Consider the following 17,374-nt stretch of genomic DNA (forward strand, 5'->3'; position numbering starts at 1 on the left):
AAAAAATAAAAAAAAGTTTTTGCTTTGTCTTTATGAGGTATTGTGTGTAGATTGATGAGGGAAAAAACTATTTAATCGATTTTAGAATAAGGCTGTAACGTAAACAAATATGGAAAAAGTCAAGGGGTGTGAATGGTTTCTGAATGCACTGTACCACACCCCCTCAAGCCTTATTGCTCAAATATAGCTCACCTCATCCACCGGAGGTGTCTAGTCAGAGCTGCTATACTAAAACTGTCCAGTAATGCAATGAACAATGGTTCAATTTCACCATTTGTTACTTTAATTAAAAAGCTGTGATTAAAGTACTAACACAAAGCAAAAGATCTTCAGACATAGTATTCATTTTTGGTATTTAATGAGTAACAAAATCCATAACATACAGTAAACATAAAATATCTCTATAAAATATATTGGAATGCCTCTTCTTGTAGACATGTCGGTCTTTGTTTCTTTGTTTTAATAATCACTGCTAGGATTGGAACCCTTACAATGTAATAGGATACATGTGCATCCAATCAGATAACACGATGACTCATGACAACGTATCAAAATATTTTCTACCACAGACAGAAATAGCATTGTACACATAAATATTTAGGACATATCCAACTAGGGATAGGGGTTTGACATCTGTTCAATATTTGAATAGTATCATTCATTTTTGTTGGATAGCCGGATATTGAAAATACTTGTGTTTTTTTTACTTAAGGACTCTATTCAATCAGTTCCGCTTTAGCCGTCATCCGCATAGTGGTTATTTTGGCGGTGTCTGAGGTGGAACTGGAATGCAGACTAGCAGAAAAATAAGTGAAACTTGACAAATTATCCAATGGATTATGATAATTTGCTTGTAAAAAAAAGGGGAGATGCAAAAACATTAATTTGTTTTAATTTAATTTGCTCCTTAGCAAGTGTAGGGTCGTCACTAGTTAACACAGCCACAAAGTCATGAACCCCGTCTATTTCTACATTTTCACATCTTAAAATTGGATTTTTAACCTAACTCTCACCTTAACCCTAACATTAACCACGCTGCTAACCTTAGCCTAACCCTAACCTGAAATGAAGACCAAAAAGCACATTTTTGTTTTCACAAATCTGTATAATATAGACATTTTTGACTTTGTGGCTGTTTTATCTAGTAGAAACCCATGTTTTTGCTAGAGAGAAAAGATGTTAAGCTCTCAGATGACTTGCGAATAGGAAGAACTTTACAGCAGGTGTTTCTGATGAATTAACATTGCCATGTTGGTGGGTGGTAACATTTAAATAAAACCCAGCTCTGAAACAAAACATAGGCTGTAAAGAATTTGCACGTCATCCCATAAGAAAAAAGGCATAAGACTCACAGAAACATCCGAAGTCACACATTCGGATTTGGCATTTCAAGCCCAAATATATCATAATGTACTATGACTAAAAATATGAATTATTTGCATCATTGTGCAACATCACGGGTAAGCTCTGGTCATCGTCTTTCAGCTCGAGAAATTGATTTCTACTGTTGTGGGTGTTTAAAATAGACCTATACATTTTTTTCCTATCAGAAATGTATATTCACACAAGTATTCAAATACTAACATCCGTTCGGTTATATGAATATTCAAATAATCATGCTCATCCCTATATCCAACATCATAATTTGGCATGGAACACTGTGTGTCACACTGTTTGGACCGTGGCCCACAACATGAAGACAGACACACACGCGCACACAGACACATGCACGTCCACATACGAGCTCTGTCTCTCTCGCACTCACAGACATACATAGACACACACAGGATATATCCCAATAAAAGATTCAGAATGTAGTTCCTCTTTTTCGTATTGATAGACTGCAGCATTTATGCACATCTGTCCAGCATTGTGGCTGTGGCTGCCTACACATGGATGCAGTAAAGCTGTGTTTGGTTATTGGTCATAAAGCCCTCACTGTCTGTGCTGTGGTGTGGTCTGTGTGCTGATGCAGCGTCCCTGATGCCATATGAAGCACACGTGTCTCACTATGATCTCTAATGCTAATATTAGCCATAACGTATTGTATAGTTACAGCTATGCTATATGTGGTGATAGAGACATCGAGGCTGTGTCAACACTCCTACCTAGCTTCCTTTCCTTGTCGCCTCTCCTTAAATGATCACTGTTCTGAAAACTCAACATTTTCTGAGACAATTCCGGGACCTCTCTGGTCATTCTAGGTCAGGGGTCACAGAAGGAGGGAGAAGAGGAAAGGGAGCTGGTTCAAAGTATTATGAGATTGAAGTAGACAGCAGGACTGGTGTCACAGAGGAAGGGACTCTCATTTACAACGAGGCAGCTTTATGAACACATAGACATTACTGAAATAGACTTCTGAATCCACAACACAATGATTAAAAACATACAAAATATAAAATTGGAAAGTTGAAGCATACCATAAATATGTTATAATATGTACAAAAATATGAACAATAACAATCTCATAATGATAATATATGTACAGTATTTCAATGCCCTTCTAACTATTTACAAAGTGGACTTTAAGGTCCACACACCGCGTACGTACACACACACACACACACACCTCTAGCAGTTAAAAAAATAATGCAGCTATTGGGTGAACTCTATATACAATCATTGCTGCAGCTCGAATACAGGCAATGCTAGGACAGACCATTCTGTGAGCTTGTGTGGCCTACCACTTCTCGGCTAAGCCGTTGTTGCTCCTGCACGTTTCCACTTCACAATAACAGCACTTACATTTGCCCGGGGCAGCTCTAGTAGGGCAGAAATGGACTTGTTGGAAAGGATGGCATCCTATGACGGTGCCACATTGAAAGTCACTGAGCTCTTCAGTAAGGCAATTGTACTGCCAATGTTTCTCTATGGAGATTGTATGGTTGTGTGCTTGATTTTATAAACCTGTCAGCAACGGGTGTAGCTGAAATAGCCGAATCCACTCATTTGAGTATATATATACTTTTGTATATATAGTATATCTGATTGGCCAGCGGTAGGCCTATAGGTGTACTTGATTTGATCTTCACGACCACTGGGTAGGCAGAGTTTGTACCTTAAATTATTAAAAATGGGAACACTTCGACTACCTGGCAAGCAGGGCAGCTGAATGAAGTGCACCTACCGCAAACAGCACGAAACAATTAAGAACGCAAGGCTTTCTCGTTGGGCTTTTTACAGAAATGTTTGGCGAATGTTTGGAGATGGATCAGTTGGTGACCACTGATCTAGACTATGTTCTAAATGTCCTTGATGTGTTTTTGAGTTACAGAGTGTGTTCTAGAGTTCAGTCTCAGATCTATGGTGTGTTCTCCACAGCGACGGCAGAGTACTCTGTCTCTGAGACATGGGTCTGTTCTATGAGCCTGGCCAGGCCTGTACGTGTGGAGTACTTAAAGATGAAGGCCTTCATCAGGTCGTAGCGGTAGTTCCTGTTGAGGAAGTTGTAGAGGATGGGGTTGACGCAGCAGTGGAGCAGGGACAGACACTGGGTGAGGTGCAGCGCCACGTAGAGGGCGTTCTCCAGCCCACAGCTCAGAGGAACCAGGCCCAGCAGGGAGAGGGCATCGGCCAGGAGCACCCCGTGGTAGGGCCCCCAGCAGCCGAGGAACACCACTATGTAGGCCAGGATCACCCTGCGGCTCACACGACGCTCCTGCTCCACTGCCGAGGAGGAAGAGGAGGAGGAGGAGAGTGCTTTGGCCAGGAGGGCATAGGCCAGAGCGATGACAGGGAAGGGGATGATGAAGCCAAGCAGGATAAAGCTCAGCTGGACCCCTACCATCCACTCCCTGGAGTGTTCCTCTGGGTACACCGGCCTGCACAGCACTACCTCCCCTTGTGATGACCTCAGAGCCCGCAGGAAGTATGTGTCCGGCAGGGAAGCCACCAGAGCCAGGAGCCACACCCCCATACATACGCCGTGGCGAATCAGCTTCCGGCGCCGGCCTCCATCCTCACTGTCGGCCGGCCGTGTCATGCTCATGTAGCGGTCGACGCTCATGCAGGCCAGGAAGAAGATGGAGCTGAAGAGGTTAACGGAGAAGAGCAGGTGGGTGAGCTTACATGCCAACTCGCTGAAGGGCCAGTGGCTGTGCTGTGCCAGGGAGCTCACCCACACAGGCAACGTGATGCAAACGCACAGGTCAGCCGCCGCCAGGTGGGCGATGTAAAGGTGGGTCTCGTGGCGAGGGGAGGTGGTGCGCTGGGCGCGGATGTTGATCCAGAGGACGAGGCTGTTGGCGGCCAAACCGACCACGAAGATGAAGACGTAGAGGATGCACATGGAGTGGAGCAGGGCGCTGCGGTCGAAGGCTGTGGGACAGCCACCCATCTCCACGCGCGTCCCGTTCTCCAGGAGGCCTGTGAGGTTCAGGTCCTCCCACGTGTCGAACAGCTCATCCAGATCGAAGCTGTTCATCCTTCTGCCGTTTTCTGGGAACGATCAGGCACACCTCACTGATCTGGGATCTGAAGACAAGACAAGAAGACAGCAGCCCATCAGTCCTGATCTCAATCTGTCTGTTTGCCATGTCACAGTAAATGTTTGAACTATATTTAGAGAGCGCTGCCCTGAGTTCCTTTGACTTTTATTAACAAGATCTCAACCCATCAGTCCTGACCTCACTCCGTTCCTGGGGCAGAGCTAGATCAGAAAAGCTATTAACTTCTTCACAGAGCCCTGCATTCTACAGTATGTTATGAGATCTTATAAGCACCCAAATGAAATTAACCCTAAAAAAACATAGAACTTTTTATTATACGCCACCAGATCTGAAAAAAATCTAAATGTAGTTAACTCTTAAAACAATGCTTTATTAATTCCTAATGGCTCTGTTGTTTTGGGTTGATTGAGGAATATCTTTTGCACCAGCTATGTTGCCATTAGTCCAAAAAACACAACATCCAGATTAAGACAGGATCGCATCGCAAGAGGATCAAAGGACAGCTCTGTCATAACCACAACTATGTAATCTGAAAACATTTGAGACTAATCACATACAGTACACACACACACGCAAAGGGATCCTACACACTCATGCAACATGCATCATGAACACTTACAAAAACTGCTCAATATTTTATATTATTACAGCACAACCTCTGACCTCTCTGTATGTCTGATTATGATTACACTCAGGTATGATGTCTCTCTTCCCCTGACAGTCACAACATGACGGGAGGGATGTGAGCGATTGAAGAACAAACCCTAGACATGAAAACCATGAATAATATAACCTCTCCTTTTCCTCCTGATTGGCACATATGTCCACAGACTGAGACGTGGGGAGACATCAGAGCTGGGTTATCAGTGTTTGCCACTAGCGCCAGCTGTCGGGTATATCAACCGGTTACACACTAATTTCCACCCGGGTACATTTTCCACTTATACTGAACAAAAATATAAACGCAATATGCAACAATTTCAAAGATTTTATTGAGTTTCAGTTCATATAAGGAAATCAGTCAATTGAAATAAATTCATTAGGCCCTAGTCTATGGATTTCACATGACTGGGCAGGGGTTCAGTCATAGGTGGGCCTGGGAGGGCATAGGCCCACCCACTTGGCAGCCAGGCTCCATTAATATGGAGTTGGTCCCCTCTTTGCTGCTTCCATTCAGCCACAAGAGCATTAGTGAAGTTAGTCACTGATGTTGGGCGAATAGGACTGGCTCGCAGTCAGCGTTCCATATTGATCCCAAAGGTGTTCGATGGGGTTGAGGTCAGGGCTCTGTGCAGGCCAGCGAGCTTTACACCCCTCCAGCCGACACTTGGCATTGTGCATGGTGATCTTAGGCTTGTTTGCGGCTGCTCGGCCATGGAAACCCATCTCATGAGACTCCCGACGAACAATTATTGTGCTGGCGTTGCTTCCAGAGGCAAACTGGAACTCGGTAGTGAGTGTTGCAATCGAGGACAGATGATTTTTACGCCCTACGCACTTCAGCACTCAGGGGTCCCATTCTGTGAGCTTATGTGGCCTACCACTTCGCGGCTGAGCTGTTGTTGCTCCTAGAGGTTTCCACTTCACAATAACAGCACATAGAGATGACCGCGACAGCTCTAGCGAGGCAGAAATTTGACGAACTGGCTTGTTGAAAAGGTGGCATCCTATAGAGGTGCCACGTTGAAAGTCACTGAGCTCTTCAGTAAGGCCATTCAATGTTTGTCTGTGGAGATTGCATGGCGGTGTGTTCAATTGTATACACCTGTCAGCCACAGGTGTGGCTAAAATAGCCGAATCCACTAATTTGAAGGGGTGTCCACATACTTTGTATATATAGTGTAGCTGCTAAAGCAAAATGAGATGAGGAAGAGGAACTCTTTAGTTTTAGTTATATATTTGCTATATTGGGAAACTTTTGTACCCAAGCATCTCAAATCGAATCACATTTTTTACCTTTTTACTATGCTAATAGATTACCCATGTGTCACAATTATTATTTTATAAATGCCTTATAATTCTATCAGAAAATAATTGTTCATAGGCAAGGGAACTACTACATTTTAATCAGTGAGATACACACACACTTATGTTGGGTAAAACACAAAATTGTCTTGGGTAATTCCATGACATGAGTCCCTTGAGGATAGTGTAACTTGGTGGATTTTTTTTTTTTTATCATAAAAAATATGTTTTCCCATCTCACATTCCATCCCACCAAGAGGTTAAATAAATAAAAAAGGACTATAATACATGCCTATTAATTGCCAAATAAAGTAACAGGGTTGACTGTAACAGGGTTGGAGTTTTCATCTTAAATCAGCCATAAATCCCCTTAGGCATTTTCACACTGCATTGTTCATAGCCCCAGGCTTAACCTGTACATATAAGCATTTGTTCAACTTTAGCCCTGGGCTAAGGATTCACACGTGTATACCAAAGTCCTGGGCTAACAGACGAACACACATACAACCAACATTCTATCTCTACCAAGCGACCAATGTTATAAGCATTAAGGCATTTATTAACCCATTATTTCCTCTTGCTTCTAGACTTCAATTTCCAACAGCGATGGTTTGTATAAACCTTCCTGTCTGCCTGTCAGACCTCGGAAACAATGTTTCGCTTTTGAAATATGATGTTGCCCCTGTACAGAGAATGCTGTGCATGAACGAAACATGAACTTTTCAGATCTATGCGAAATCATGCAACAATATTATTATAATGGTTTGCTAGCATATATCCAATTAAATATCAATAGAAAAACTATAAAAACTGATGACAATTGAGAGTTTTCTGCCCGTTCAGCTGTAGAGTTTGTTGAGCAGATGGCTAGAAAAATGAGAAGACGTCAGGAGGCCTGCATAGCAACCGTTTTGTTAACCATAGCAACAAATGTTTTGCATGGACGAAAGTATTTAGTTTTTTTGTCCACGTTTTTGTCAGATGGAAGGATGAAATCGTATACATTGACTTATTAAAATAGTGCGAGGAGCGCATCACAGCATGTGCAAATTAAGTGCAGCTTTTGTAATTGGACAGAACATGTTATGTGTTTGTGATTAGACAGAGAACATTTTATGTGTTTGTGATTGGACAGAGAACATTGTATGTGTTTGTGATTGGACAGAGAACATTGTATGTGTTTGTGATTGGACAGAGAACATTGTATGTGTTGTTCTTGACCGCGTTTCACACCGGCTGCTTTGGCACCGTGCTTCTGGGCTAGGGTTGGTGCTATCCCACATTAGAATGTGCAAGTGTGAACACTTGCATTAGCCACGGATTAAAATCTCCGTTAGTCCAGGGCTGGTGAGGCTCTTAGTCTTGGGCTAAGGTACTATGTGAACGTGCCCCTTGTGACTAGGGGAATGGACGCTTGTGTGCAACAGCCAGCAGTAATTGAATGCAAGGCTCACAATGTTTTTTTCTTGTTCAAACATTTCTAGCCCGTCATTCTATGGGTAACAGGGTTGACATATTATGCTTAACCCACTCAGTTTTCCACCACAAAACACCAGAAAATTGCAAAAAATAGTTGAACCAGTTCACCTGCTTTTACATTTGAAGTTAGTGTCATATTAAAACGAGAGTTCAGTTCACATAATAGGATGTTACGAATTTGCAAAACGTACAATATGTAACAAATTTGCGAAACATACAATGTTATAAATTTGCATACCATATGATATGTTACGAATTCTAGCTAGGTGGCTAACGGTAGCTAGGAGTTAAGGTTAAGTTTAGGAGTTATCCGTGATGAGAGTTGAACTCGCAACCTTTGGGTTGCTAGACATTTGCGTTATACACCTACCCATACAATCCGACCAACCACCCTACTTTTGATTTTGCCTTAAGTAACCATCTGTTTTATGTAACAATACCAAACGTAACATATCATGACGGTTGGGTAGGTTACTTTCTAAATGTAATCCGTTGCAGTTACTAGTTACCTGTCCAAAATTGTAATAAGTAACGTGATTTTGGGATTACCCAAACTCAGTAACTTCATTTGATTACATTCCATTACTTTAGATTACTTTCCCCTTAAGCGGCATTAGAAGAAGACACAAATGTATGTTACTAATTGAGCGGCATCTATTGCAGGATAAATCAATGATAAACTTCATATAGCTGGCCATATATGGATGATTCATTTTACTTTATGGGTTGGTTATCTTGGCTTCTTCTAACCCATCGCTTTTTACTACATATAATAATTCGATAAAAATATATCTTTACATTAAAAACCAGTCTATCAGAATTCCAGTCCTTCATATAAATGTTATATCCCTTGATCTTCAATAATAGGACTTGGACCTAAGGAAGTATAGATTAGCCTAATTGTTTTACCTGAGTATGACCACAAAACAAAGGACTTATGAGCCAGCCCTACTCTGTTGTTTATGATTTTGTTGTCATGGAGGACTGATTGGGGTCATTGAATCGAGTTGAAAAATAAATGCTGTGCTCATGTAATGGCCTGCTTTGAGCACCACTGAAAAGTGCTATTTACATGTGAAAAATGAATGCCATATGCTGCAATTGCTACAGGTCTATTGTTTATCTTTTTGTTGGTGACACTTTGATATCTTGATAATATGCAGCTGTTTAAAGGGCAAATCCACAGATGAAACAATAACAAGTTGCCCCACCTTTGTTTTGATAAAAAACTGAGGCATGGGCCTGGAGAAATGTATTCACTCTCAGAGTAATAGTCAGAGCTATGGATGCAAGGACTGACCATCCATGATATTAAAATTATTGTTTTAACCATGTTATGAGGCTATACAGTGTTTGTTTACATTTTCAATGTTTACAAACATTGGAGAAAAACAAGCTTATATTTTGGGTTCTCATGGAGCGTGACAGTTGAACTAAGCTCATGAGGCATTTCTAAGTTATATTCTTCAGCAATCAATAGATATTTATTACTCCAAAAATGGATGTAGCAACTACAGATTGCCAATTTAAATCTATCAAAAGTGTGCGAGTTTGAGCATGTGTCCACTAGGCCTATGGATTTATTTATTTGATCAGCATGAATTAGATGGCGCAATAAAAGCCCCACTTTTATTCCACAGGCTTGGATCAGCACTATGCAGCTGTTATAAGAGCGCATTTTTCATTGGCTGTCCACTGATTTCAAAAACCATGATTGATAGGCACCTTAAACTTCTTGAATTCAACGACTATTGGTTTCAAATACTCATTTAGATTTGTGAACAGCTATCCACAACAACCACAGTCCGTAAATCGCAAATAGCTAAATGAGAGCGCAGCAATGATTTACACCAATGCGCTATGTAGATATCAATAATAAGTGATATCTGTATCGCCGTAGACTACACCACTGCTGTCACCCACCTCCAAGCGTTTATTCAAATTGGATCATCTTTGAATGCCAACAGCAGTCGCATCATTGGAAGACATACCTTGGACTGTAGCCTACAAAAGCCTCTTCCTGCTATTTTCCCGCGATCCATCAAACACATTTGGTGTGTCATCATAGTGGTCTCTGAATTGTGGTCAGACTCGCTCAGGCGGAACAAATTTACATTTGCGCTTTTTTTCAATGCTGATTTGAATGTCTTTCAGAAAACAGAGAAGTGTCAAATGTTTTTTTTTTCTCGCAAACATCCTTTCTGAATTTAAAAGTAATCCTCGAAGTAATAATCTAGTTTTTCAAATGTATCTGTAATCTGATTACAATATTTTTGTTGGTAATGTACCGGATTACAGTAAAAAATGTGTTGGTAATTTTTGTAATCCCTTAGATGTAATCCGTTACTCCCCAACCCTTCATATCATACTAAAGGGTGTGTCTCGGATTTACGTACAGAATAATACAAAATGCACTGAGACCAGTTGGCAAAATGAGTGACAGTTTTAAATGAATCATTAACTGCATGAAGAAAAAAAATTGTCTTCAGAAATTACTTTGACAAAACCAAAAATATTATTGGGCTTCAAAATGATTGGAGAAATGTTGGGGTTGAGTGGGTTAAAATCTTCTTAGAAGTCACAGAGGTTGCACATAGTGAAAAATGTTGCACTTTATGAAGTCTGTTCATATTATAAATCTGATTTATAGAATTGTCCATGTATATTAACGGGCACTTCACATTTAATATGACAGGCTTTTAAAATGCAATATTGGTGCACAATTTCTACAAAATAAAATATTAACGGTTCGCAAAAGGGACTCATTTCGTGGAACGACCCATTTACACACGACCTGAAGCCTATCTGAGTGCACATTCAATTCAGTCCCATTGTCTGTCCCATAAATCTGCCGTGACAACAAACCACAATCCTTATCAAATACCAGGGGACTCGGTGTAGTAAACTGGCAGCGCTCATTGAATGCGCTCAGCTAATCCGCGCGCCACGCTGCGAAAGAGGATGTCTCTATCTATGACTAGAATGACTTGAACAGTTTCAGAGGCCAGTAGTCACATTAGGCTAATATGTTACCCAAAACTCCGCTGCAACAATACACCATTAGGCTAACAAATGCAGTGTTTGCTGAAACATAAAACTTGCGTATTGGGCATTTGGTTAAACAGCAGCTCTTTGGTGTGTGTGCAGCTCTTTGGTCCGCAGGCTCTTGTTATGGAGATGCTCCTGTCAAGTGGTTAGCAAAATAAACTAACATGTATGTAAAATGCCTTACTTGTAATTGAGAAAAAAATCCCTTACTAGTTGCCTCTTCGAAGAAATGGCACAGTGTCTCTAGTGCGAAGTGATGTCCAGTTATGTTATGCTTTGTCCGAGATGGGGAGAGATGGTGGTTGTGAGCTCTCCGATATCTGGCTTGACTGAGTGGGTGAGTGTCCGGTCTCCTCCCAGCGATTGTGAACCTGGCCTCATACCTCCCACTGCACTTATTAATATACTGCGTAGTGAGTGATACGCCTTTCAAGGCAAGTCAACACATTCATTGATGTTTCTTACAAGAGTGGAAAAGGCGTCAGATTTCCTTCCACTTTACATCCCACAAACAATTGCCCAACAGACTGAAACACGTTTGTGCTTTGTACAAAGCTGGATTTTTGGTGTGCAGAGACACCCAAAGAGATACGCTAATAGTATTCATATATCATCTGAGATATGTTTATGATAGAAATGTACACTTTTTTGTGTGCACATTCCTTATTTCAAAATGTATAGCAACTAGACTGATTTTGTTGTCATTTTCATTCTTGTGGTTTTGGTGATAGACCCATCTAACTTCATATAACATGTATTGCATTTGCCAATTTAAGCTTGTGGTTGTACCCTATACGATGAATAGTGTATTTAAACTGTGTTATTCAGTTGTGAGTATGAAATTGTGTTCCCTTCCACACAAATAAAGTTCACAGTCCACACCCGTCTTCTCTCAGTTCCTCTCAACTGTTAGTGACTATTTATGAAACTGAGTTCAACAACATAAAGCTACCCATAGACTCACACCCACAGCCCTCCACTCACTCAGAGCAACCACAAGATCGTCTCAACCCAGCCTCTCCAGACATGTGAGACCAAAACCACCCAATATGATTAAAAGATGTACCAACTGAAAAAAATGTATGGCAATTATAAACTGTCTATTACTTTGAGGTCTGTCTGAAATCCTGAGCACAATGTCAAATGCAGGGGTTGTGGTATAGTCAAGAACACTGGCAAAATCATGTGGAAAAATATCACAAAAAACGTTGACTGAGACAAAAAGAATTAAAGACAGAGTTAGAGACAGAGAAGAAGTTAGAGACAGAGAAGAAGTTAGAGACAGAGAAGAAGTTAGAGACAGAGTTAGAGACAGAGTTAGAGACAGAGAAGAAGTTAGAGACAGAGTTAGAGACAGAGAAGAAGTTAGAGACAGAGTTAGAGACAGAGAAGAAGTTAGAGACAGAGAAAGTTAGAGACAGAGTTAGAGACAGAGACAGAGTAAATAACAGAGACAGAGATAGAGACAGAGAAGAAGTTAGAGACAGAGAAGAAGTTAGAGACAGAGTTAGAGACAGAGTTAGAGACAGAGAAGAAGTTAGAGACAGAGTTAGAGACAGAGTTAGAGACAGAGAAGAAGTTAGAGACAGAGTTAGAGACAGAGTTAGAGACAGAGAAGAAGTTAGAGACAGAGAAAGTTAGAGACAGAGTTAGAGACAGAGACAGAGTAAATAACAGAGACAGAGATAGAGACAGAGAAGAAGTTAGAGACAGAGAAGAAGTTAGAGACAGAGTTAGAGACAGAGTTAGAGACAGAGAAAGTTAGAGACAGAGTTAGAGACAGAGACAGAGTAAATAACAGAGACCTGGCTTTTAAGACTGGTCTCGATCTACTTCATGCATAATTAATGAACTTACACCTCATTAATGAACTTGAGAGAGTGCGAATTTGATTTTGGCTATAAAACATATAGGAATTTAGAAATTCCACCAACAGTCTGGCAGACTGGCGGATCTGGAAGAGTCTGGCAGACTGGCAGATCTAGCAGAGTCTGGCTGACTGGCGGATCCTGGCTGACTGGCAGATCTGGAAGAGTCTGGCTGACTGGTGGATCTGGAAGAGTCTGGCTGACTGGCAGATCTGGAAGAGTCTGGCTGACTGGCAGATCTGGAAGAGTCTGGCTGACTGGCAGATCTGGAAGAGTCTGGCTGACTGGCAGATCTGGAAGAGTCTGGCTGACTGGCGGATCCTGGCTGACTGGCAGATCTGGAAGAGTCTGGCTGACTGGCGGATCTGGAAGAGTCTGGCTGACTGGCGGATCTGGAAGAGTCTGGCTGACTGGCGGATCCTGGCAGACTGGCGGCTCTGGCTGCTCCATGCTGACTGGCGGCTCTGGCTGCTCCATGCTGACTGGCGGCTCTGGCTGCTCCATGCTGACTGGCGGCTCTGGCTGCTCCATGCTGACTGGCGGCTCTGGCTGCTCCATGCAGACTGGCAGCTCTGGCGGCTTCTTGCAGACTGGCAGCTCTGGCTGCTCCATGCAGACTGGCAGCTCTGGCAGCTCCTTGCAGACTGGCAGCTCCTTGCAGACTGGCAGCTCCTTGCAGACTGGTAGCTCCTTGCACTGGCAGCTCCGGCTGCTCCTTGCAGACTGGCAGCTCTGGCCGTTCCATGAAGACTGACAGCTCTGGCTGCTCCATGCAGACTGGCAGCTCTGGCTGCTCCATGCAGACTGACATCTCTGGCTGCTCCATGCAGACTGACAGCTCTGGCTGATCCATGCAGACTGACAGCTCTGGCTGCTCCATGCAGGAGACTCCGGCAACGCTGTAGAGGCGGAAGGCTCTGGTAGCGCTGAACAGGGGGGAGACTCCGACAGCGCAGGAGAGGAGGAAGGCTCTGGCAGCGCTGGAGAGGCGAGGCGCACTGTAGGCCTGATGCGTGGTGCTGGCCCTGGTGGTACTGGACCGAGAACACGCACAGGAAGCCTGGTGCGGGGAGCTGCTACCGGAGGGCTTGGGTGTGGAGGTGGTACTGGATAGACCGGACCGTGCAGGCGCACTGGAGCTCTTGAGCACCGAGCCTGCCCAACCTTACCTGGTTGAATACTCCCAGTCGCTCTGCCAGTGCGGCAAGGTGGAATAGCCCGCACTGGGCTATGCAGGCGAACCGGGGACACCGTGCGCAAGGCTGGTCCATGTAAGCCGGCCCAAGGAGACGCACTGGGGACCAGATGCGTAGAGCCGGCTTCATGGCATTTGGCTCGACGCTCAATCTAGCCCGGCCGATACGCGGAGCTGGAATATACCGCACCGGGCTATGCACCCGCACTGGGGACACCGTGCGCACCACTGCATAACACGGTGCCTGCCCGATCTCTCTAGCCCCCCGGTAAGCGCAGGGAGTTTGCGCAGGTCTCCTACCTGGCATAGCCATACTCCCTGTGAGCCCCCCCCAATACATTTTTGGGGCTGACTCTCGGGCTTCCGTCCGCGCCACTGTGCTTGCCTCGCCAACTCCATTCTCCGATAACCTTCCGCGCACTGCTCCATCGAATCCCAGGCGGGCTCCGGCACTCTCCCTGGGTCGACCGCCCACTTGTCTACAGTGCCTTGCGAAAGTATTCGGCCCCCTTGAACTTTGCGACCTTTTGCCACATTTCAGGCTTCAAACATAAAGATATAAAACTGTATTTTTTTGTGAAGAATCAACAACAAGTGGGACACAATCATGAAGTGGAATGACATTTATTGGATATTTCAAACTTTTTTAACAAATCAAAAACGGAAAAATTGGGCGTGCAAAATTATTCAGCCCCTTTACTTTCAGTGCAGCAAACTCTCTCCAGAAGTTCAGTGAGGATCTCTGAATGATCCAATGTTGACCTAAATGACTAATGATGATAAATACAATCCACCTGTGTGTAATCAAGTCTCCGTATAAATGCACCTGCACTGTGATAGTCTCAGAGGTACGTTAAAAGCGCAGAGAGCATCATGAAGAACAAGGAACACACCAGGCAGGTCCGAGATACTGTTGTGAAGAAGTTTAAAGCCGGATTTGGATACAAAAAGATTTCCCAAGCTTTAAACATCCCAAGGAGCACTGTGCAAGCGATAATATTGAAATGGAAGGAGTATCAGACCACTGCAAATCTACCAAGACCTGGCCGTCTTTCAGCTCATACAAGGAGAAGACTGATCAGAGATGCAGCCAAGAGGCCCATGATCACTCTGGATGAACTGCAGAGATCTACAGCTGAGGTGGGAGACTCTGTCCATAGGACAACAATCAGTCGTATATTGCACAAATCTGGCCTTTATGGAAGAGTGGCAAGAAGAAAGCCATTTCTTAAAGATATCCATAAAAAGTGTTGTTTAAAGTTTGCCACAAGCCACCTGGGAGACACACCAAACATGTGGAAGAAGGTGCTCTGGTCAGATGAAACCAAAATTGAACTTTTTGGCAACAATGCAAAACGTTATGTTTGGCTTAAAAGCAACACAGCTCATCACCCTGAACACACCCCATCCCCACTGTCAAACATGGTGGTGGCAGCATCATGGTTTGGGCCTGCTTTTCTTCAGCAGGGACAGGGAAGATGGTTAAAATTGATGGGAAGATGGATGGAGCCAAATACAGGACCATTCTGGAAGAAAACCTGATGGAGTCTGCAAAAGACCTGAGACTGGGACGGAGATTTGTCTTCCAACAATACAATGATCCAAAACATAAAGCAAAATCTACAATGGAATGGTTCAAAAATAAACATATCCAGGTGTTAGAATGGCCAAGTCAAAGTCCAGACCTGAATCCAATCGAGAATCTGTGGAAAGAACTGAAAACTGCTGTTCACAAATGCTCTCCATCCAACCTCACTGAGCTCGAGCTGTTTTGCAAGGAGGAATGGGAAAAAAATTCAGTCTCTCGATGTGCAAAACTGATAGAGACATACCCCAAGCGACTTACAGCTGTAATCGCAGCAAAAGGTGGCGCTACAAAGAATTAACTTAAGGGGGCTGAATTTTGCACGCCACTGTTGAGAATAGTGGATTTATCCACTATAATCCACTATTGAGAATTTCAACAAGCATTTTTCTATGGCTGGCCATGCTTTCCACCTGGCTACCCCTACCCCGGTCAACAGCACTGCACCCCCCACAGCAACTCGCCCAAGCCTTCCCCATTTCTCCTTCTCCCAAATCCAGTCAGCTGATGTGCTGAAAGAGCTGCAAAATCTGGACCCCTACAAATCAGCCGGGCTAGACAATCTGGACCATTTCTTTCTAAAATTATCTGCCGGAATTGTTGCCACCCCTATTACTAGCCTAGCTCTCTTTTGTGTCGTCTGAGATTCCCAAAGATTGGAAAGCAGTTGCGGTCATCCCCCTCTTCAAAGGGGGGGACACTCTTGACCCAAACTGCTACAGACCTATATCTATCCTACCCTGCCTTTCTAAGGTCTTCGAAAGCAAAGTCAACAAACAGATTACCGACCATTTCGAATCTCACCATACCCTCTCTGCTATGCAATCCGGTTTCAGAGCTGGTCATGAGTGCACCTCAGCCAAGCTCAAGGTCCTAAACGATATCTTAACCGCCATCGATAAGAAACATTACTGTGCAGCCGTATTCATTGATCTGGCCAAGGCTTTCGACTCTGTCAATCACCACATCCTCATCGGCATATTGAAAGCCTTGGTTTCTCAAATGACTGCCTCGCCTGGTTCAACAACTATTTCTCAGAGTTCAGTGTGTCAAATCGGAGGGTCTGTTGTCCGGACCTCCGGCAGTCTCTATGGGGGTGCCACATGGTTAAATTCTTGGACCGACTCTCTTCTCTGTATACATCAATGATGTTGCTCTTGCTGCTGGTGAGTCTCTGATCCACCTCAACGCAGATGACACCATTCTGTATACTTCTGGCCCTTCTTTGGACACTGTGTTATTAAAACTACATGGCCCCACACGTACCTCTAGGGGTACCATCCCCCACTGCTCAACTGACACAGTGGCGCACAGAACGCAAAAATATTCTTAGAAATATTTAACCTCCACACATTAACAAGTCCAATAGCTCAAATGGAAGATAAACACCTTGTTCATCTAGCCAGCGAGTCAGATTTCTAAAATGTTTTACGGCGAAAACATAGCACATATTTATGTCAAACCACCACCAAAAGATAGGCTAATTTACATAGCCATTTTGTAGAACAATAGATGCAATCACAAAAGCAGGATTAAAAGAAAAATAATTCACTAACCTTTTGAAAATCTTCATCAGATGACAGGAATAGGACATGTTATACAGTACATTTATGTTTTTTTCAATAATATGCCATTTATATCCATAAATCACGGTTTACATTGAACGTCATGGTCAAAAAATGCTACAACAATGTCCGGAGAAATTATGATAACTCTGCCAGATAACAGAAATACACATCATAAACGTTGACTAAATATACATGTTCTACATATAGTTAGAAAGATA

General features: G+C 43.2%; 1 protein-coding gene across 2 annotated transcripts; it reads right to left on the bottom strand.

Moving 5' to 3' along the window:
• Positions 1 to 260: 260 nt before the first annotated feature.
• Positions 261 to 11,313, bottom strand: LOC109903132 (atypical chemokine receptor 3-like). 2 transcript variants are annotated; one of them, XM_020499770.2, is made up of 2 exons: positions 11,151 to 11,313; positions 261 to 4,473 (listed from the first exon to the last, which is right to left on the bottom strand). In XM_020499770.2, the coding sequence occupies exon 2, from the start codon at positions 4,421 to 4,423 to the stop codon at positions 3,302 to 3,304; it is 1,122 nt and encodes a 373-aa protein (XP_020355359.1). In that variant the 5' UTR covers positions 4,424 to 4,473; positions 11,151 to 11,313; the 3' UTR covers positions 261 to 3,301. The 2 variants fall into 2 exon arrangements, with proteins under 2 accessions (XP_020355359.1, XP_020355351.1); XM_020499762.2 differs by having other exon boundaries at positions 11,125 to 11,313.
• Between the last annotated feature and the right edge of the window lie 6,061 nt (positions 11,314 to 17,374).

The sequence above is a fragment of the Oncorhynchus kisutch genome, linkage group LG2 (assembly GCF_002021735.2).
Source record: "Oncorhynchus kisutch isolate 150728-3 linkage group LG2, Okis_V2, whole genome shotgun sequence".
In the NCBI taxonomy this organism is placed as follows: Eukaryota; Metazoa; Chordata; class Actinopteri; order Salmoniformes; family Salmonidae; genus Oncorhynchus; species Oncorhynchus kisutch.